Source organism: Corylus avellana, chromosome ca1 (genome assembly GCF_901000735.1).
Source record: "Corylus avellana chromosome ca1, CavTom2PMs-1.0".
NCBI classification, from domain to species: Eukaryota; Viridiplantae; Streptophyta; class Magnoliopsida; order Fagales; family Betulaceae; genus Corylus; species Corylus avellana.
This window is the reverse complement of record NC_081541.1, coordinates 50,647,713-50,669,083: the sequence shown is the minus strand read 5'-3', so window position 1 is coordinate 50,669,083 and position 21,371 is coordinate 50,647,713. Positions and strand designations below refer to the sequence as shown.

General features: G+C 34.9%; 3 protein-coding genes across 3 annotated transcripts; all 3 read right to left on the bottom strand.

Annotated features, from left to right (window-relative positions):
- Positions 1 to 438: 438 nt before the first annotated feature.
- LOC132184967 (poly(A)-specific ribonuclease PARN-like) lies at positions 439 to 4,590 on the bottom strand. The gene is made up of 8 exons (XM_059598777.1): positions 4,207 to 4,590; positions 3,731 to 3,861; positions 3,128 to 3,316; positions 2,922 to 3,034; positions 2,664 to 2,780; positions 2,464 to 2,578; positions 2,147 to 2,362; positions 439 to 1,530 (listed from the first exon to the last, which is right to left on the bottom strand). The coding sequence occupies exons 1-8, from the start codon at positions 4,524 to 4,526 to the stop codon at positions 887 to 889; spliced, it is 1,845 nt and encodes a 614-aa protein (XP_059454760.1). The 5' UTR covers positions 4,527 to 4,590; the 3' UTR covers positions 439 to 886.
- Positions 4,591 to 5,618: 1,028 nt separating this feature from the next.
- On the bottom strand, positions 5,619 to 10,059 carry LOC132192194 (putative pentatricopeptide repeat-containing protein At1g12700, mitochondrial). The gene is made up of 4 exons (XM_059607461.1): positions 8,364 to 10,059; positions 6,914 to 7,021; positions 6,186 to 6,298; positions 5,619 to 5,954 (listed from the first exon to the last, which is right to left on the bottom strand). The coding sequence occupies exon 1, from the start codon at positions 9,906 to 9,908 to the stop codon at positions 8,451 to 8,453; it is 1,458 nt and encodes a 485-aa protein (XP_059463444.1). The 5' UTR covers positions 9,909 to 10,059; the 3' UTR covers positions 5,619 to 5,954; positions 6,186 to 6,298; positions 6,914 to 7,021; positions 8,364 to 8,450.
- A 1,382-nt stretch (positions 10,060 to 11,441) lies between these two features.
- On the bottom strand, positions 11,442 to 19,444 carry LOC132166195 (serine carboxypeptidase-like 20). The gene is made up of 14 exons (XM_059576978.1): positions 18,993 to 19,444; positions 18,698 to 18,843; positions 17,984 to 18,060; positions 17,699 to 17,821; positions 17,488 to 17,590; positions 17,379 to 17,416; positions 17,163 to 17,264; positions 16,335 to 16,415; positions 15,999 to 16,241; positions 13,941 to 14,006; positions 13,743 to 13,864; positions 12,348 to 12,461; positions 11,894 to 11,939; positions 11,442 to 11,766 (listed from the first exon to the last, which is right to left on the bottom strand). The coding sequence occupies exons 1-14, from the start codon at positions 19,133 to 19,135 to the stop codon at positions 11,683 to 11,685; spliced, it is 1,488 nt and encodes a 495-aa protein (XP_059432961.1). The 5' UTR covers positions 19,136 to 19,444; the 3' UTR covers positions 11,442 to 11,682.
- Positions 19,445 to 21,371: the final 1,927 nt, after the last annotated feature.

Below are 21,371 nucleotides of genomic sequence, written 5' to 3'. Positions count from 1 at the left end.
CCAAGCTCAGTCTGATAAATATGAGCTGCTATCTGCAGTTGAACTGCTACAGAATCAAGGCCAAGGAAAAAAAAAAAAAAAACTTCTGCAGAAGGTTATAGGTAAAAATATGCAGCTATTAGTGCACTTGAGAGCTGGACAGACAGATATAGCTTTTATGCAGATCCTATACTACGATTGAAAGCTGAGGAGAGTAAAGAACTTGGATGGAGAGGACTTGAAAAGTGGGCAAAAAAGTTTATTTTTTTTTATTTTTTTTAATTTCCTCCTACAACTTCCTCATTGATGTCCCAATTAAAGGATTTTGCTTATCACCTATATATCTTTTCCCCTCCCCTTTTGGACATCTCCTCCCTATCACAGTATTACGGGGTAATTTTATTCAATTCCACACTAGAAGTTCCAAAACAGAGAAAGTAAAAAGAACAAAGTTTCTTCCAAACTAGATCAGAGGAAATTCTTCCAACCAAATCTATTAAATTGACATCTGTCTCAAATACACATGAAATATAAAAAATAAAATAAAATAAAATAAAGGGCTTCCAAAACAAAATTGTACAGGCACATTGTCTGGGCAGTGGACACCAAAATTTAAGAACGGGCAATGAGGAAGAAATACATGAGAAACTCCAGCAAATAAAAAGTATTACATGAAGAAATATATAAAAATAGCAAGATCTCATGGCACAGGCATTCACGAACCATTACTTTCATTTGCTTTTTGAGGTTCCCAACAGTTGGAAGCCTATAAACCCACTTCCCATTGGTGACTGAAGTTGATCTCCGAATGGAAAAAGAACAAGTTGTTGCTCTTTGAGATTAAGTTAAAGTAGAATTAATCTCAGGTCAATGTTGATCTGTTGTTCAAGAAACAGAACACCATATATCAAAGTTCATCCAAGTTAATAACCAAGTCACTAAACCAGTAAACTTCTAATGGATTTGTTCCAGAATCAGTTTTCCTAAGGCAATCAGGCTCTTCCAAAGCTTTTTCTAATGACTCAGCCAAATCTGCCTCCCATATACCTAAACTACAAACTCTCTTGTAGGTTGCATAACAAGCTGCTCTTAGGCCTTCCGAGACCAACTCCCTCAAAGATCCACAAATCTCTTTGCTATTCATTACATTGAGAAAAGTTTTAGATAAACCAGGTTTCCAAAATACGACAATGGCACAGCTCTTATCCACTAACCGAACATCAAATTCTTCAGAGAAAACGTCATGTGACCCTTGGAGCAAGCTTTTCAGTATTCCAGCAGTCATCGTACGCTTAAATCCCCACAAGAAAACCAAATGCTCACAACTCACTTTTCTTGTATTGTTAGTCCAAATACTAATGTCCCCATCAGTTGATTCTTGAGGGCTCATGGAGCATGGATTTAAAATGTTTGCATACTCCTCAAGGGCGGGAACCAAACTTTTGTTACCAGATTCAGTTGGTGCAATTTGCAAAATGGAACAGAGCTTTGCAAACAAATGAGCGATGCGTAGAACATTATGCCCATGAATCTTACCGTCATTCGCAGTATCTGATAAACATAAAATTGGTATACAGAATTCAGGTCTGCTCTGAGGTAAATGACCATGATGCAGTGATGTAAATGACCATGATGTGGTTACTAACAGTCTCACAAGCATGAGATTAAGGTCGAGTAGTTTATAACTAGTATTTTTACAAAAGAAAATTTCTATTTGGAACATAAACTTGGTGTTTATTTTTATGAAGTACCGATACCGATGCTGGATGCAGATACGTTAAGATACGGACATGAAAAGAAATCAATTCGTGAACATTAGTTAATTAGTATATGAATAAAATATTTTGAATATAAATACAAAGGCTTAAAATATGTATAAGTAATTAATCTGTTATAGATGTTATAAATAACAAAACAAACCCATCTATGTTTGACATTCATTGCATTTGAAAATTTTGAAAGGAAATGAATTAGCCAAAAGAACAAAGAAGCAACAGATCAGCAAAACAGAAATAAACAAGTTGTTTGCATTATTGCAGCAATAGTTTAAGCCTGCATACCCTTAGCCAAAAGACTGAAAAAGAAAAGAGAAAAAAATTGAGCCTGCCTATGTGTGTATGAGTGCATGTATGTGTTTGTGTTTTAGGCCTGAGAAAGAGTGACCGACCTTGGTGCAGAGTTTCCATATCGATGGGTGCAAAAAAATGATCCTTTAAGTAGGAAATAGCTGTAGGTATATTGGTAACTTTTCTCAAAGGGCCAATTTCCTTCATCAGTTGCTGGACATCAAGTATATGTGGGAAAACCAAGTGCAAGGAGCACATAAATTCATCAACATTAGGAGGTAAAGGAGTGAGGAACTTCGAATGAATAAATGTAAAATCTGCATGAAGCAACAAAATACTGTAAGATGAAGAATTAAAGAAAGCAAGTCATGGTTATTAGTGTTTGAAGGTATTGAAAATTATTTATATAGAGATACACCATTAAGGGAATTGTGGGAGACAACAGGTCTGTGTGAAGCAGAAATCAAGTCGATCACCTCTCGAAAGCCACGGACTTTCTTGGTTTGTTCTTCTTGAAGATTTTGAAGCTCATTCTGTCAATCAAAACCTCAATTACATAGCTTAGTAGAAGCTTCACCATGCATTTAATAACCAAAAAAAATTGATTCTACTTGCTACCTGAAGTAAAACCTTGTCCTCTTTTGAACTTGTCAAAATGACACGAACTGCCTGGGTTGCTCCACCCTTCGCTGGGATTATTAAAGGAACAAGGTCATCAGAGAACTCTTCCAACATCTGTAGCCAACCCAGAAAAAATATTCCACATGCAGCCCCAAATGAAAATCAAAATCCGCACTAATTATACCAGCACTAAGGGAGAGAAAACCTCAGCATCACTTCAACCAACGGATATAAAACTTTATTAGATCAATCTACCTCTAGCACGAGCTGCACTTGACGTTCGCTGCAAACATCAATATTCATGCATGGTCTTGATCCATACTCTTCAGTCCCTAAGACCAGCTTTCTTAGGGAACTCAATAGAGGCTCTGCAAATTACAAGTAAATGCACCAAGGAATAAAATTGAACATGAGTTACTAGATGCTGAAAGAAATAATCAAAGTAGGAGCATTATCCTTACCATCTCTGTTTCCACTAGAATCTTTGCATGCATTTCTCCAATACTTAACCCGTGATTTAATCCTCTCAATGAATACTGAATCAGCAACACTAGGTGTAGAAGAAGATTTCACAACATGAGTGATGGGAATTGGATTCCTCATCTGAAGTATGGCTGCAGACTCTTGTGCCCTAGATAAATATGATATTCCTGTCACAAGAAAATTAACCTTTTCGTTCAGCTTGGTATAGGACATTTCATGAGATATTAGCCCCAAAACCTAAATAGCATTTTATCTGCCTTTGGTTACAATATCCTTAGTAAAATCATCAGCATCTGCCACTTGCACCATATCCTTAACTACACACTTCTTTTATTGAAGATAATATTATGAGTAATGCTATTTAGTAGATTATCATTCAGCTGTCATTCACCTGAGATAGTGTGCCACTGAAAATTAGCCTTTGTAATTTTTTTTTTAAAATGATCATCCAAGAGCTGATTTTTGCTGTCAAATCATCAAGTTGTATGGCAATTGGCAGTACTCTAATATTATTAGACAAGATTATGGTCTGAGATTAAAAATTTTAAATCTTTGGAGTTCTATATAACTATAAGGCTCACCATCGTATATGCAGGCATTAAAATCAAAACCTTCTCGAGCCATGGACGTCAGATATGACGTTTGACATGAAAAACTATAAGATGGCATCCCTATCTTCAGTTCATCCCTAGGAAACAAATGGAAGTTATATCTGCACCAGAAGCAAGAAAATAACGTCATCAATCAAGTTTTGTGTATAAGAAGGCTGTTTGAATCTTAGGATTCAAAGTTTTCTCCTTTTTATGGCCTTATTTCCACACCCACAAATTGGTTTGGAGGTCAGGTGACATTTCTCTTTTATTTTATTTTTTTTTCCTTTTCCCAAATGTTCTCGGAAACCAAACAGAACGCAAAGAAGAAACAAGAAATTGATTGGACATGTAGCACCAAGCAGGGCAGGACAAGCGGTGATGAAGCTGAGGACTTTTCATTTTGTTTGTTATTTTCCCACATTTTCTTGCAAACAAAACAGAACATAAGGATAAGTACGACTCACGGGTGAGCAAGTAGCTTGGAGTCTCTAATGGAGAAGGGGCAGACGGCGAACTGGAGGAGCTGGAAGCGCTCGGCGGCGCGCTTGGCCTTGGCGTAGGCGGTGTGGGACGTGTCGAAGGGGAGGAACCGGTGCCACGGCGCGGACACGGAGCCGGTCCTCTGCAGCGACACGGCGATGAAGTCGGAGTGGGCGATGTGGGTCTTGATCTCCGAGAGAGATTCCTCGAAGTTTGTCTTCGTCACTTGCTTTACGCTCCATTTCTTGTGGGATTTTGTGCAGAGGCAGCGTCTCTGCGGCAGCAGAGAAAGCAGAGCTGCCATGGCTGGTCGCCACTCTCTTGGACTCAACAGACTACGGTGCGCAATATTGCCTTTGTGACTTTCCAAAGGAAATGTCTTATTTCAACATTTATTGCAAAATGCGTCGTAATTCCAAAGGCTAATATATATATATCACAAAGACCGATCAATTTTTTATTTTCATTGTTAAAAATAATTAAAGATTAATTTAAATTATTATACCAGCATTATGAGATAATTATGAAATATATAAAATTATTTCTTTTGTTTAATATTTTAAGAGCATATATGAGACTCATATCATACCGATTAACTTCACGTGTTTTAAGTAACTTTTTATATTAATCACTTAAAATAAGCTTCTTAAAATTTGACACGTAAATTGGTATAACATAATAACATATATATGATAGCATTACTCACATTTTAACGATAGTAAAAGAAAAATGACAAAATTTTCCTTCAAATCTAGTTAATTTAGTATATTAGATTGATGAGTTCATCACACTTTTATAGTTTTATTTCACTTCAACGTGACACTGCCAATCGGCCTTTGTTTCAACAAAAAAAATAATAAAAATAAAAATTCAAGGTTGATTGACGATGCCAATTCAACAAAGTGAGATAAAAATCGGATAAGAGTGAGATGTATAGCATTACTCTGACATGTATCTAAAATGCATACGATTATCATATACTTTATAAAAACTGAAAAAATATTTGGGGTAATTCAATTGCTTTTATGATTAACATATATTTTAAACAAGTGTCAATTAAATAGATTAAATTGAAAGAAATTATTCTAATCCAATTTGAAAGAAAAGCTTATCTGAAAAATTATTAGGAATCAAGCAATTCCCAATGAAGGATTTTTTTTTAAAAAAATCTCAACTTTTAAATTAAAGATTGAAATTTAATTAAAAGTTATTATTTTTGAAATATGAATAAATATGATAATTGTTATAAAGAGTGTCACTCGGATTTCGGGTCATAAAAACCAATGATTTTTTTTTTTTAATTATTTTTTAAATATCATATTCCTTCGTTTAAGCCACATCCAACATATTGAGAGACATTATCAACTTAATTAATTGATACCCATAATAAAACTGTTCAATCAAAATTTATCAGAATAAATTTTCTATGATATATTGAAGGGGAAAAAAGAATCAGAATAGAAAGACTCCTCTCTCATCTGCGTCTCTCCCACACATGAAACTTATGTGCTGCAAGCACTCAACTATAATTTACATATTTCTTGCTCATAAAAGTAAATTAAATTAAAAAAAAAAAAATTGCATATTTCTCTCATATTGGTTTTCCAGCCAATGCCACACAAAAAATTGAATAATTCAAATTAAGGTGCAATTCCAATGGAAGTTTCAATAATCAGAAGATCTGACCTTTATGGTTAAAAGGGTCAGATTGTTATCATACACTTGTGTATACCTGCAGAGAAAACAAAGAGTAATTTAGTAGCAAGTCATATGGGTCTTTTCAGTAATGTATTGAGCACTTGGCTGAAAACCATTGCTTTGAAAATGTGTAGAAACAGAAAGAAAACCATCCATTTACTGCAATGATTATGAAACATAGTTCTTTCATGTCAACATACTATCCCAAAGTTCTTGAAGGGGAAGGAAAAATGAAAATAGAAAAAAGAAAGGGAAATGGAAGTACCCAGCAACATTTCCATTTGAAGTTCAAGGCCTCCATTCATCCCCAATCTTCTATGCAACTGATCTCATCCATCTTCACTCCCAGTGTATGGAAAACACATATCATGATCACCACTGCAGAAAAGTGAATAGAAATGCTTATCCAGTGATCAGAAACCACATTTTAGAAAGATATCAACTAAGTCAAAAGCATGTACATTGTCTTATGAAAAATAACAGTGGGAAGGAGTTTTTAAGTAGAAAACAGTCTAGAAGCAATCCTGTCTACTTATAAAACCTCTACGTGGCTGTAAGAAGAGATCCGTGGGATAGCTTGGGGGGATGACGGGAATCCATATTTCTTTCCCATCATCATCTACATCACCGGCCATTCTTTGTATGTGAAGGAGATATTTCTTTCCTTCTGTTTCTTTTCTTTTTCTTCCTCTATTTCACTAGTGGAAATACAAAGAGACCATAATGTACTTGCTGAATTTAGTTCCATCTAAATCTGTTTTCAAGATACCTGTCGAGCTATCTTGAAATATATATATATATATACAGAAAAAAAAAAGAGCATCTAGAATCTTATGATAATTGTGGAACCAAACAGTATAGATCCCAACTATTTTCACATTCTTTCATTTTATTTGCAATCCAATAAAACATTGAGTGAAAACAATACAAAGCAACGTAAAGTTTCTTGACAGGCACTTAAGTTATTATGAACAATCAAAGTTGGAGATCTACCTGAAAATAAGTGCCAGATATCCCCTGGAAGTAAGGTTCTTGTGGTGTAATTGATCATGCTTCCAGCATCATGGCCATCACTTTTTCAAAATTGTTTGATAAAGTTTTCTGAAAAGTGTGTTATAGTGTTTGAGAGGAGAAGAGTTTTTGAGATGGTTAGAGAAACATAGCCTAGAGCTTTTAGCCCTTCATGACAATACATGTATAGAAACCAATAATACGTACGTCCAGAAACCAGGGATTCAAATTTAAATTTACATAAAATATGCTGCTTTATTTCATAGTAACACATAGTCTAGTTTGAAGTCAAATGCTGAGATGCCAAGAGGATGAGTTCGTTACTAGTCCAGCAGAACTAGTCAAATGCTCGACAACAGTATCCTACCAGTACAAAGAAGAGTAAAACACTTACTCTACTCTAGAAATGGAGCTCTATTTAATTGAAGGGATGGAGGCATGGAGCAAGCAAAAGCACAAAACTAATTGCTATGGGCCTCAAACTAAACTCCATTTGCTGTGTGGCACAGAACTAAATAACATTAGCAATAAACGCATTCTTACCTAAAAAATGTAAGACTCGGTACAATCAAATAAATCAAGGTTCAAGCATCCTTACTAACACCCTAGAAAAGCAGTAAGTGTAAACAGAACAAGGATCAGAAAACCATGAGGGTTGGACAACTCAACAAAATGCTCCTGAGTTTTGGCTGAAGACAATCAAAAGGATGAAACAGACTGTAACTTAGACAGGTTAACGATTCAAATGTCCAACAGTTCAGTCTATTTTGGTTTTATAACAATGGCCTAACTTGCAAGCACCTAGGTTCTGCATTAACACCGAATCTGACCAGCAAATTATAACCCAAATACTTTTATAATAAATTAGGCCAGTAAGCATCTATGACACTCATGATCACCAAACTATCAACTACTTTTATAACAGACAACAATGAAAGATGCTTACCTTCTAGTGAATAGACAAAGAAGCAAATATGATTATCAGAAACTTTCTTTAAGTTGACAAGCTATTCAGACAATGGTAATCTAAACTGGTTCCCAATCCAATGTCCAAGAGCTTAGGAAAGCTTATAATACCTAGGCAAATTCAGGTTAGAAGCACGGGTTACTTAATTGTTGCACCTAGTTAACAAAGAGTATGTATTCACATTTGAGCATAACATACATTTCTATTTAACAACCTTTGACATGCAGCTCACAAATTAATTTCAAAAGAAGGAACATTTAAAAACATCCACTCCAATAGCCAATGGACATAAAACTACCAAAATTCTAAACTCAAAAAGATTATTCTACAATAACTCCGTATCAGCCAAACTTTGAAATAAATCTTTTATGAATATAAGCTGCCAGTAGCAATTAGGGAAACAAACAATCTTAACTCATAGAAATATTTCTGAACGAATCAAATCTACTCAAAGCAAATAATTACCCTTTAGGGTTGAGTAGTGATGGGTCAAAGTGTGAAAGTACTTTTTGATGTTGAAAAAGTAGAAAGCCCTCACAGAAACTTCTAAACCTATTCTTGAATTGTTCTATCCGTTTGAATAGCTGACAACAAGTCAACCAACATTGCATTGGTCATATTTACAGAAAACCCCTTCGCAACCATTATTTGGAGGTATTTTACAGCCCTGGATGTCTCATTATGCTGCAGTGTTCCTCGAATGATTGTCTCATATGTGAAAGCATCAGGTGAGCAACCATTTCCGTCCATTTTTTCAAGCAGCTCACTTGCTTCATCTAGTAGTCCCTCTTTGCAAAGCCCTTTGATCATTATAGTGTAAGTCCGAATATTAGGTTGCAAACCTTTGGAAGGAAGACTATAAAAGAGTTCTCTAGCAGTCATAATTTTCCCGGCATTACACATACCGCCAATAAAGATGTTGTAAATCACAATATCAAGGCAAAGCTTGTAGTCTTCCATCTCTTGAAACAATGCCATTGCTTTGGAAAAATTTTCATTCTTAAACAGACCATCTAACAAAACAGCATAAGTTCGGAGATTTGGACGGTTGCCCCAAGCTTGCATCTTATGCAGTAGCTCTTGTGCAGCCTGGGGTCTCCCCACTCGACAAAGCCCACCTATAAGAGTGTTGTAACTTACAACATCGAGATTCATTCCCTTGTTAGACATTTCATGAATGAGACTCATTGCCTCATCAATTCTTCTACTTTTACAATATCCATTGATCAATATGCCATAGCTAACAACACAAGGCAACCAACCGTCCTCAACCATAATATGAAATGCTTTGACTGCCTCATAAATTCTGTTTTGCGAACAGTAACCATCAATCAATGAATTATACGTAACTGGGTTAGGCTCTATACCTCTCCGAATCATCACACCAAAAACCTTTTCGGCCTCTGTCAGCATCCCCTGTTTGCAAAGTGCGTCCACCAATATGCTGAAGGTAAATATATCAGGGCTATGCCCATTCTTGTCAATCTCATCAACCAAACACATAGCTTGATTGATTTCACCCAGAAGACAGAGCCCCTTGACAAGAGTGGTTAGAATGTTACAGTCCGGTTGATGACCAAGTTTCAAAATTCTTGCCAAGACAGAGAACCCAAAATCCACCCGGTGTAAATGGCAGAAGGAATTAATCAAAATACTAAGAGTATAAACATCATGGGAAATTCCCAGAAGTTCCATTTCTTTAATCAGAGTAATAACTGTGGAGTAATGCTTCATTCTCGCAATCGCACACAGCAATTGTGTGAAATCGACAATGGTAGGCAAAGGGTGCATGCGAACCATTCGACGAAAGAACCCCAATGCATCATCGAGACTCCTTAAGCTTCCGGATTTGCATTGAGCTCTCACAGAAGCCAAGAACTGAATTGGGGTTTCCACATTCTCTCCGGAACAACAAGAAGAATAGTTCTGAGCATGAAATGAAAGCCTTACATGATAATAGTGATTCAGTAGGAAAGCAAGAGAGTTTCTCAATTTAGCAGCACTGCCCATTCTTCTCTCAAAATACTCGATAATAGCAGAGCGCTTCTAAAAGCATCCTCAAGCTTTCCATTACTTGGATTTCGCCCAAATTTGAAGGAAATCTTCAAAAACCAACATTTATCAAACTCTTATCTTTTTTCCAAGTTGGTTCTCGTCAGATATATATATTCTCTCTAAATTTGTTGCTCAATTTTCCTTAACTATTCAATTTTATTATTTATTATTATTTTTTTTTTACAGCATACGTAAATCGTTAAACCCTAAAAAGAGAGCATAGCAAAGTGGGGGGAGTTACGACTCCCTCCACCAGCCCCCTCTCTGGCTCTCTCCCTCCTTTTTCTCGCCTCCACCGTAGATCGAAGAGAGCGCGTGTGTCAATGGTCATCGGGGTGCATTCTAGTGACGCGTGAAAGTGTGTTGGGTTTTTGTTATTGTATTTTCATTGTTTTTAAATAAAAATATATCATCACTATATCTGTTTTTAGTAGCAATCGATAAAGTGGAGTTTTATTCATTTTCTTAGGTTTTGTTTTCACGAATCCTTAAGAATAACGGAATTGGTTTCTGGTTGGTCTTTTGTTTTCTTATGGTTCATTTTCTGAGAGCAAACCATACACCAATGATGAAAGAGTTATCAGACATAAAGAAGAATTGTCACTATGATAGAAGCAGCAAGTGGGATTGCGATTGATAAAACACTAATAGTAGAGATAAAAAAGCTAGGAAATCAATGACTTGGCAGCGAATAGAGACATGATTCGTCGAAATTTGCTATAGCTCTAAAGCTAATTAGGACAGTGACTTTTCATAAATATTGTTTTACAATAGTTCGAGAGACTATTGTTTATATCATAGATAATATTTGAGTTGTGAAAATTTCAAATTGTATCTTTGGCATTGTATTTGTACGGAGCATTTTACCTAATTTGATTGTTATATCAATAAAGAAATAATTTGTTAAAAAAAAAAAGAATATCATATTTTAGAAAATATGAAGGGATCCGAATGACATTGAACATCTGACTCATGAAAGTATTGCATTGAAAAGAAGCTATTGGAAATCAATAAAAATAATATTTAAATGAAGTATGGAAATATTTAGAGAGAGATTGATAAATGTAGCATTGGAAAGTGGCTAACTAAAATGGTAAAAGTAGGTTTTTTTAGCGAAAAATTTTATAGAGCTTATTGAGAATGCTTTAATTCGGCTAAGCGGCTCAAAACAAGCCAACAAGCCAATTGGGGTCGGATACAGGCTAAAACGGCCAAGGTCCAATTTATGAATAATTTAAATTGGCTAAAACAGCAGTTGGAGTCAGAAACGATTTTCATTTTACAAGTAATTTAAAGGCCATTATAGTTTGAGAATTTAAACTGAGCCCTACATTTTTTATCTTTTTCTGCTTGCTTTTGTTTTTCTTTTACACGCTTTAGGGCAAGTGCATTTACAAATTCAAATTTACATTACAGCAAGTATTAGATTTCACAACTGTAAGGTAAAATCCAAGGTGATTGTCCAAATCAAAGGAAGTTGTTCAGCCACCAAATCATATCATTTTCCAATTTCTATTATATAATCAAGTTTCTCACATACTCTTAAACTACATATATTGAAGGGGGGAAAAGAATCAGAATATAAAGACTCCTCTCCCTCTCTCTCCCACACATTAAACTTATTTGCTGCATGCACTCAATTATAACTTACATATTTCTTGCTCAGAGGGAAAAAAAAAAAAAAAAAAAAAAAAAAAAAGAAAGAGAAAAAAGACCTTACATATTTCTCTCATATTGGTTTTCCAGCCAAGAACCGTCTATAAAAATCTAATGCTTCTTTTGGTTTGTATTCTGGGACAGTATGTCCAGATCCCTGCACCAACACAAGCAAACGAACATATGATCTTCAAGAATGAAAGCCGCAAATAATTGCATCCTTCAAATTAAGGTCCAATTTCAATATAAGTTATAATATAATCAGAAGATCTCCATGGACTGACCTTTACGGTTAGAAAGGTGAGATTGTTGTCATACCCTTGTGTATACCTGCACAGAAAACAAAGAGTAATTTAGTAGATAGGGACGACAGTTCATGTTCATGAATCCAGTTCGGATCGTGTCAAGGCATGAGTATAAAACTATTTAAGTCAACCCCAACTCAATCCATTTAATTAAAAGAGTCCAACCCTAATTTCAATCCGCTAATTTTGTGTTGGGTTCGTGAGTTGTATAAAAATTTTTCAGCCCTATCGATATGGGTATTTACAAAAATGTATTGAGAACTTCGCTGAAAACCATTGCTTCAAAAATGTGTAGAAGCAGAGAGAAAATCATCCATTTAATGCAATGGTTATTGAAACATAGTTCTTTCATGCTAAGATACTATTCCAAAGTTCTTGATAGAGGAAGGAAAAATGAAAAAAAAAAAAAAAAACAGGGAAACGTAGAAAGTACCCAGCAATTTGTCCATTTGAAGTCCAAGGCCTCCATTCATCCAAAATCTTATATCCAATTGATCGCGTCCATGCTTGACTCCCAGTGTATGGAACACACATATCATGATCACCACTGCAAAAAAAGAAATAGAAACGTGTATCCCATTATCAGAAACCACGTGTTTAGGAGATATTAACAAAGTCAAAACATGTTCGTATCTCATTAAAAATAACAGTGTGAAGGAATTTTTAATTAGAAAACAGTTTAGAAGCAATCATGTCTACTAATAAAACCTCTAAGTAGCTGTAGTAGAGACCATGGGATAGGTTGGGCGATTTACAATATGGTGGAGAGCTATCTTGCAATAGTGTATTACAATGCTGACTTATCACCAAATAGAAAAGAGACACAAGCATAAACATCAGCAATTACTGAATATGTTCAAAGGAATAGAAAACTCCAGGTCAGCGCTTCATATTAAATCAAATGTCTCAAGGATCAGATTATGAGAGCAAATACTACATTTCAACAGGTCAATGGAAATCTGAAGGCCACAAGCAACGTAAGTTGTAATTTTTCTTTTTCTCTTCACATAACTACTATAATAGTAACTTCAGTGCCAGCAGGCATTCTTGAAGAATTATACCCCACCAACTTAGGTTCTTGCCACTGCCACAATTAAAAGAACCCAACCTCTCAAACAAGAAAATTTTTTGCAAGGATTCCTTGCATTTTATATCAGTATATGTAGGCTGCAACAAGCATAAATCTAACTTGACCATATATGAAATGTCAGTATTCAAAAGGAGAAAAAAAAAAGAATGTCATGGTAGCAGTAACCAGATTTTAATCAACTGATTGCAGTTAACATTTTTCCATGCTCTATGCCAATGTAGAGCCACATTATCATTCCGAGATTCTTCTTTTTCCAAGGTTTTTTAACAGTCAGATGAGCTTGAAGAAAATGCAGCCTCAAAAGTGTTCTTAAAGTAGGTCAACAAAAACATAGCTGAAACATTAATTATGAAAACTATAGAGTTTAGAATTAATCAATTGTGAAAACCAAACTGTATTAAGAGTAGAAATCATCTCTACTTTGAATATGGATTTACTAAAAGACTGGAGGGGAGTAATGAGGAAATGTATGTGAGGTTTGCCTTAAACGGATTGGGGATTGATGAAGCTAAAAGGATATATATATATATATATATATCAATCAGACCAACGAAAAAGAAAGAGCATTTAGAATCTTAAGGGAATTGTTTGACCCAAACAGCATAGATCCCAACAATTTTCATATTCTTTAATTTTATTTGCAATCAAATGGAACAATGAGTGCAAACAATCCAAAGCAAAAGAAAGTTTCTTGGCAGGCTCTTAAGTCATTAAGAAACATCAAAGTTGGAGATCTACCTGTAAATAAGTGCCGGATATCCCCTGGAAGTAAGGTTCTTGTGGTACTTGATCATGCTTCCAGCATCATGATAATATGAGATTCTGTCTGTGCATAACTCCCAACTACCCGCCACACTTTCCTGTTACACAACATGGATCGTAATATTTACAGCTTTCATAATCTAGTGTGAATTAGTAATATTTAGAGAACCATACATCTTCAGCGTGAATAGCTTTCCTGAGTGCTTTATCATTCAACCATGATGTTGCAACCTCATCATCCTACAGAAAATAAATAAATAAATGAGAGAAAAATTTTCTGTTAAGTAAAAGAGAGCAAGTTACTTGAAGACAATCCCAGTATTGTGGGCAAAGTAGTCCAGAAAAAACATAAGCAAGAAACTATTTTATCAACAATTTAAATAAACCATGGCATCACTGAGAACACCAATTTGATCAGTTGTTGACAAAAAATAGTGAAAAGGAAATGGCTTGGAGAATCTATACCAGAAACTAGGTGATGGTAAAGTTTTTGTTTTTGAAAAGAGTACTTTTTTTATTGTGTTTTGAAAAGAGTTTTTGAAGAGGTGAAAAGCATTTTCAGTGGGGTCCACATTTAAAAAAGTGTTGCGGGATCCACAAAAGAAAATTGTTGAAAAGTATTTCTGAAAAGCAAAAATCTGGTAAGTGTTTCTAAAAATTGAAAAAATTAAAACAAAAAAACACGCATATCCTTTGTTGCTCGGCCACCCCCTCTCCTATGTTTGGGGTGGTTGCTCAGCCACCTTTGTCTTATTTGGGTGGACGCGCATCAACACCCCCCTTCTCTTTGGTTTTGAGGGTCGTCGTGCAACCCTCCCCAAACCCAAAGGGTCATTGTGCGGCAGCCACACCCTCTCCTCTGTTGGAGGTGGCCTTGTAGCCATTTTTTTTTAATAAGTCAGCCTCTACCCTCAAGAAAATAAGTTAGTGTTTTCAAAATATTCTTGTAGGAAGGTGCGAGAAGTTTTCTAGAAAGTATTTATCTTTTGAAAAATGGTTCGTGATTTTTTTGAAAATCATGTTAGTGGTGAAGGCCACTTTTCAAAAATGTTTAGTGTAGAAAAGAGAAAAGAGTTTTTGAGCAAGTCAACAAACATAGCCTAGAGCTTTTAGCCCTTCATGACAATTCATCTATAGACCCAATAATAGGTCCAAAAGGCAGGGATTCAAATTTAAATTTACAATATGCTCCTCTATTTCATAGGAGCATAGTCAAAGAATGGGAGTTCCTAGAAATCCTAATGTGGCTTCCAATCCTATCCCTAATTTGAGTCAAGTCTTTGTTCTATTGGTGTGCTCATGATGTTTGTTCTACATGACAAAAACTTGGTCAAATTTCATCTCTTCTTTCACTAAATAGTGTTACATCTAAGTACCCATGCTGCATTTAACTTCAATTTGACCTACTTCATATCTTGCCAATCATACATTTTCATCTCAGCCACAACAAAATATCCATCAACGTGCTACTTAGTCCAAATAGATAAAGGTTATACTGTTGCCTTTCCCATTATAGTTGATTGCTAGGTATTGATCTCTTAGGACTCCAGAAACATCTTTCTACTAGATTTTCTCCCAAAAATAACAGACTTTGTTTTGTTAGACCATTCTTCTCCTCATTTTTGTTTTCTATTTTCAAAACAAAAACATTAACAAACAACCCAAAATACAAAACACTCAACTGTTTTCACATTTATATTACACCAAATCACTTTTTCAAACCAAAAACAAAAAGCACCCTCCAAAACACATTAACAAACGGAGCCAACTTTTTCATAACAAAGCTCACCTCCTATGATAACTTAATTGAAGCATCTAATCAAAAGTATATAGCAGTCTTATATGACAAGAAAGCACCCAATATTATCACAAACTCTATAGCAAGTAGAGAAAGAAAAAAAAAATCAAGAATGGACATGATCTATAGAAGAAAAGGGCATCATAACTTGAATAAGAATATAAGAAATCACCTCTTCATCAACAGTAATGTCGGAGTACATGCCACAAATGAGTAATTTATACTAATGCATCTTATACAACTAATAGTAGCATGAAAGAAGATATATATGAAATGAGAAGAAACAGCATTTCAAAGTTGGCTTCTTTCAACTTTCTCAGAAACCTAGATGCTAATACCCATGTTTGAGCAAATTAAGCAGTGCCAAATCACCAGTAGAGAAAAGGAACAAGAGAAAAAAAAAAATTAGATGTATAGTAATATACATAACTTACCGTGCATGGAACATTGTTGCTATTTATTAGCTGTGGCCAAGTTGGAACATATCCATCTCTCACAGGAGCTCTAAGAGGCCAGGCACGACCAAACATTCTTTTTCTAACAGCAAGAGGCCTCTCAGTCTCACCTAGTCGGCGGAAGCTGGATGGTAACCTAATGTTATCAGTTGCAATCTCTCTTATATCTGTGCCATGATAGCATGGTTCTAGAATGTCGTATATGTTTAAACCATCTATGTCCTGTGGATTAATAAGAATGTTAAAGTAAATGAATGGGCACATAATTCAAATTTCAATTTCTTCTATAAACCGTCATAGTAGATAAGTTATTACCTCATCAACTTTTGCAAGCTTGCTCTGACAGGTTTCATCAAGTGAATTATAGTAGTTTCCTTTACACTCATTGTTAACCTCCTGCAATATGTAGCATAGGTGATTGGAACCATGTTTGGGGGTAAGGGAACTATAGTTAGCCTAGCCATATTTGATAGGAAACTTGCATTTTTTGAAAGACGAATTAAATTTCAAATGTTTTTTTGTTCTTCTTTTTGTTATGCAATTTATATCCCATAAATGTATATAAACCAACAATATTTTAAATGTTACAACCACATTGAAATTAGTTGCGTCTCTTTTAACTAATCAAAATAGCTGGAAGTAACTTCCAAGAAAGTTAATAATAAAATTTTATCAACTAATTAATACAGAATAAAACATAACTGAGAATAGACATTCCTGACAAAAAAAACTAGGGGGAAACTACATAATTTAGAAAAAAAAAAAAAAATCAGAAATTGAAAGATTGAGGGGACATTGTAAATTTGTTTGTAGTTAGGGGGGGTAAATGTACTTTCCCCAAAAAACTACTATTATGCAATATGAGCTTCAACTTGTTTAAAGAGGTAACAGTAGGGAAATTATGTTTGTTAACAAGAATAGTTTCCAGGACCATGTGAAGTCAAAGACTGAAATTGGTAGATATCCCAACATCAAAATTTTAGATATGACTTGGAAAATGGAATAAAAGGTCAAAATGTTGATATTTCATAGTCTAGAACCCTAGTCAGTGCAACATATCTTTTTTTCTTTCATTTTGGGCTAAGTGAGGCTGATGAAATTGGCATCACTATATACATCAAAATTTAGAGGCTCCACCGGTACCTCAAATAGGTCATCAGAGATTAGGCCCATCCCATGTGCAAATGGAACAAGAGCATTGCCATCAAAGTCCTCATCTGCAACTCCATTTCCCACCAAGTAACCCTGTATACAATGAATTCAGATTGCATTCATAACTTTCAAAATTAACAGACAAAAAAAAGAAAAAAAAAAAAAAAAAGAAAAAAAAAAAAAAAGAGAATAGCTAAAGATACACACCTTGAAGTTCAGAATGGGCTTTATACCAGCATCAATTCCTGTAAAAATTTTAAAACTGCCGTTTAGTTTTGATTTTAATTATTGCAAGTTCAAATATCAGAAAGAATACCATTCACTACTTCAAAAGCTAGAGTCGGCACATATACTCCAGCATAGGACTCTCCAGCAATAAAAAATGGGTTGGAGAGGAACTCTGGGTACAACTCAAACCACTGGTTGCACAACAGTAAAATGTAGACAATTAGTATCCGAAAATTAAGAAAAATAAATAAAAATCTATCAACTAGTTTGTAAGGCTTTTAAAATTTTTTCCTTTTTACCTTAAGGAGAAATGTGTGTGTGTCAGAGGCAGTCTTTAGGTCGCCAGTTTTATAATCTGTTTGATTTTTTGAGTAAGAAAATCCAACACCAGCAGGAGAATCCAAATATATAATGTTGGAAACCTAAAATGTAAAGCAGAATTATAGATGAGCGATTAAACGTGGATATGAAAAAAAGGAAACAGTACAAAATCAAACTCATTACAGTCATTTCTTAATGTTTGCATTAAGAAAAAAAAAAATCTATTTTCTTTTTTAACTTAGAATTAGTTCAACAAATTCAACCTTTGACCAGCTGTACGGATTGAGGTGCAGTTGGGGAAGGCCTCCCTTAGTCTTTGCTGCTTCAAAATTGAATGGGCCTGCAAAAATCATAGAAAAAATACTTTACAAATCAATTAAATTCAAGCACATAATTAATATTATAAGACTTTTAAGCAGTACCTAGAAGTAGAAAGGCATAGAAGTACTTGAAATCAGAACTATCTGTTTTAGATTCATGACTATTCAAAGGCTACTACAATAGACTGCCCACTAACCAGTAAATAAGATCATGTTATAGAATTTATGATTCTAATTTTGGTATAAGAGAGTAATTAGCACAATTCAATAATAATAATAATAAAAACACTGAAACACAATCATTGGAACTGTTGGTGAACTTATCTTAGGTGATACTCAGAACAAACTATAATCAAATAAAACACAGTAAGAGTCAAAGCCTTTCACTAGTCATGAAAAATCAATCTCATTATCATATGTCCCACATGCCCCTTAATGTTAATGATACTAGACTAATCAAACATGAAACACCAATTTGGTCAAACCTTATCATCTTCTTAGTCTTCAAAATACCCAAAACCACACTCATATATGCAGAAGCTCTAATCTAATTTTTTTTTTTTTAAATGACGGAACAAATAAGGAAAGGGGAACTTCCAAATTCATCAAAAACTAAGAAAGAAATGAAAAAACTTTATGACAGAATTGAAATGATACCATGTTCATATACAAATCCATCAAAGCTGGAGCAGCCTGGTCCGCCGTTAAGCCACAAAACCACCGGATCCTTTGATGGGTTTCCTTCGGATTCAATAAAGTAGTAAAACAGATTCTTACCATGACTTTGGTCGATTGTCACATACCTTAAAAAAACCCACATAACAAGAGAAACCCAACAAGGATTAATCCAAAACATTAACATGAAAGAAGTTATGGGAAACAGACAACTCCCAGAAAATGGGAAACCAAATTGGATAAAACAAAAAGAGAAATGGTAAATGTAAAGGCATACCCAGAGTAGTGATTGGAAGGGAGAGTCCCAGTGAAGCCAGGAATCTCTGCTATAAGAGCAGTATTTGGGGCTGACTGGGTGACCACAAAGCTCAAGAAGATGTACACCAACACCTTGTAGATGATAAGACAAGCTCCTGCCATGGCGTGGCCTGAGAGTATAGACTAGTTTGTGGGGTGGGATCTGTTGTTGGAGATGAGACTTGGGAGAGACGTCAACCACACAAGCATGCCATAGCTAAGTTGTTTGGTGAAGAACATGGTTTCATTTTTTTATGGTATTTATTGACGGCGATGCATAGGAGAACGTGCCAAGAATGCAACTTGAGAGATATATGATTGCGGGTTTTTCTCCTTTTGCTAACAACCGCTTGCGATTGTGGTTGCTTCCAAGGCAAGATCAGAGAGAGAGAGAGCGAATGAAGAAAAAAGTGCTGTGGACCTGTGGCTGTGGCAGTCTTAATTGACAAGCGGACGCTGGGAAAAAAATGGCAGGATTGTGGGAGGGCCAATTATAGCTTTACACGTTGTTCACATAATGTTTCTTTATTCTTAAACATTGATGGCAATGAAAAAAAAAAAGAAGGAAAAAGAAAATGAAAAGGAGAAGGCTATTGTGAAGGTGGTTTCATCTAACTATTCATAAACTCTTCTTGGTTTGAAGTATTTGTTGATGTGATGAGGCAAATGTGTCGCTAATTGCTCTATCTTGATGAGGTGATTCTTTGTAAGAGCATTACTTGGATAAGATGTAATCAACAGTTCATATTGAATGCATTAGATATAGAAACGGATTTATGGGAGGACTTACAGTAGCCCTGAACCCCCTAAATTACAAGAAAAAAAAAATTAAGGTAAAAAAAATTAATTTAAAGTATTTTTTTGTCAATTGGTCCATTTTCAAAAAAGACTTAGCCCTGAGTCCCCTCGAAATTCAAAGCTAGCTCTGTCCTGATTAGAGATAATTTATTAAGAAAACAAGTGAGTTTCACCTATTTGGACAAGTGCTTGAGTGCTTGCTAGAGTGGGCGTAGCCACGTACCCTTTTCACAAGCAATACGAGTTATTCATTGTACTTAATTTCCGTCCATGAAGTAGTAATGATTTTTCAATCGTTGCTTTAGGAGAGATGATATAATTTGGGCAACCCAATAAGTATGGCTCAATTATTCTTATCATATGCAATACGCACAACTCATTACATCTTATCCCCGTTTACCGAGCACTTGTCCAATCAGGTGTAGCCCACTTACCCTTTTCACAAGCAATGCTTGCAAATCTCATTATATTTCTTCCCCATTCATCGAGCACCTGTCCAGTCAGGTGTAGCCCACGTACCCTTTTCACGAGCAATACTTGCAGTTAATTACACTCAATTCCCGTCCCATTTGCTTTACGAGAGATGCTATAATTTGAGTCGCTCGAGCATATATAACTCAATTACTCCTGTCATGTGCAATATGCATAGTTCACTTACATTCCGTCTCCATTAACAAAGTAGGAATGATTTTTAGACCTTTGCTTAAGGAGAAATGCTAACTATAATGACCATAATTATCCTCGACAGCTTTACTAAAAACAGTGGGAGTTCAATTAAGGAAGAAAGCATTGAAGTTGAATGATCATTGTCCTCGTCAGCTTATCCTGAAAATTATCCACACATTTTGAAGGGTTTTTAGTGGGTTTTACACGTTTCACTCTTATCTCCTAAGAGAAAGGGGAATGTATATATGGTAAATATGAGAAACTCTCCCATCAAACTGATTCAGAATAAGAAAATAAAAGGGTTTTATTAGTAAAATGGACAAAAATGGGATGAAAACTAAAGGAATGCCAAAAGAATAACAGAAAACTAAATAGGAGCCCATCAGGACTTCTTACAACCCTACAATCACATGTGCAATTGGAGTAAACATATACAACGAATTTTGGAAGAAAAATCCATTTTTTTTTTTTTTTTCACTTTGAATAGAAAAAATAAATAAAAAAATAAATGAAGAAAATGGTGGCTGGTAGAAAAGTAACGTAACTCATAAAAGTAATGCAAAAAAATAACTTGTGTTGTTGATTTAGATTGAAGTTTTTGTGGATAAAATCATACCATTAGTTTATATTGTAAAAAAAATAAAAGAAAAAAAAGAATAGCTACTACTAGGAATAAGAACAAAAGAGCTATTCATATTTCTTAATTTTGTAACAACATACATAAAAAAATTAAAATTGAATCAAAATTTCGAAAAACCCTATATATATATATATATATATATATATATATATATGTGTGTGTGTGTGTGTGTGTGTATTTTCAAATCCCATATTAAAAAAAAAAAAAAAAAAAAAAAAAAACCTGAAATAAAATGGGTGAGCTCATCTGGGGACC

What these genes read in the sequence shown, in the direction of transcription:
- LOC132184967 (XM_059598777.1), bottom strand. Translation starts at nt 4,526, where the DNA reads ATGGCAGCTCTGCTTTCTCTGCTGCCGCAGAGACGCTGCCTCTGCACA. An exon ending in TCCAAGCTACTTGCTCACCC is followed by an intron (nt 3,862 to 4,206) that starts GTGAGTCGTACT and finishes CTTCTGGTGCAG; the next exon opens with ATATAACTTCCATTTGTTTC. An exon ending in TAATGCCTGCATATACGATG is followed by an intron (nt 3,317 to 3,730) that starts GTGAGCCTTATA and finishes TTCTTGTGACAG; the next exon opens with GAATATCATATTTATCTAGG.
- LOC132166195 (XM_059576978.1), bottom strand. Translation starts at nt 19,135, where the DNA reads ATGGCAGGAGCTTGTCTTATCATCTACAAGGTGTTGGTGTACATCTTC. An exon ending in AGCTTGCAAAAGTTGATGAG is followed by an intron (nt 16,242 to 16,334) that starts GTAATAACTTAT and finishes ATTAATCCACAG; the next exon opens with GACATAGATGGTTTAAACAT. An exon ending in GCAACAATGTTCCATGCACG is followed by an intron (nt 14,007 to 15,998) that starts GTAAGTTATGTA and finishes TATTTTCTGTAG; the next exon opens with GATGATGAGGTTGCAACATC.
- LOC132192194 (XM_059607461.1), bottom strand. Translation starts at nt 9,908, where the DNA reads ATGGGCAGTGCTGCTAAATTGAGAAACTCTCTTGCTTTCCTACTGAAT.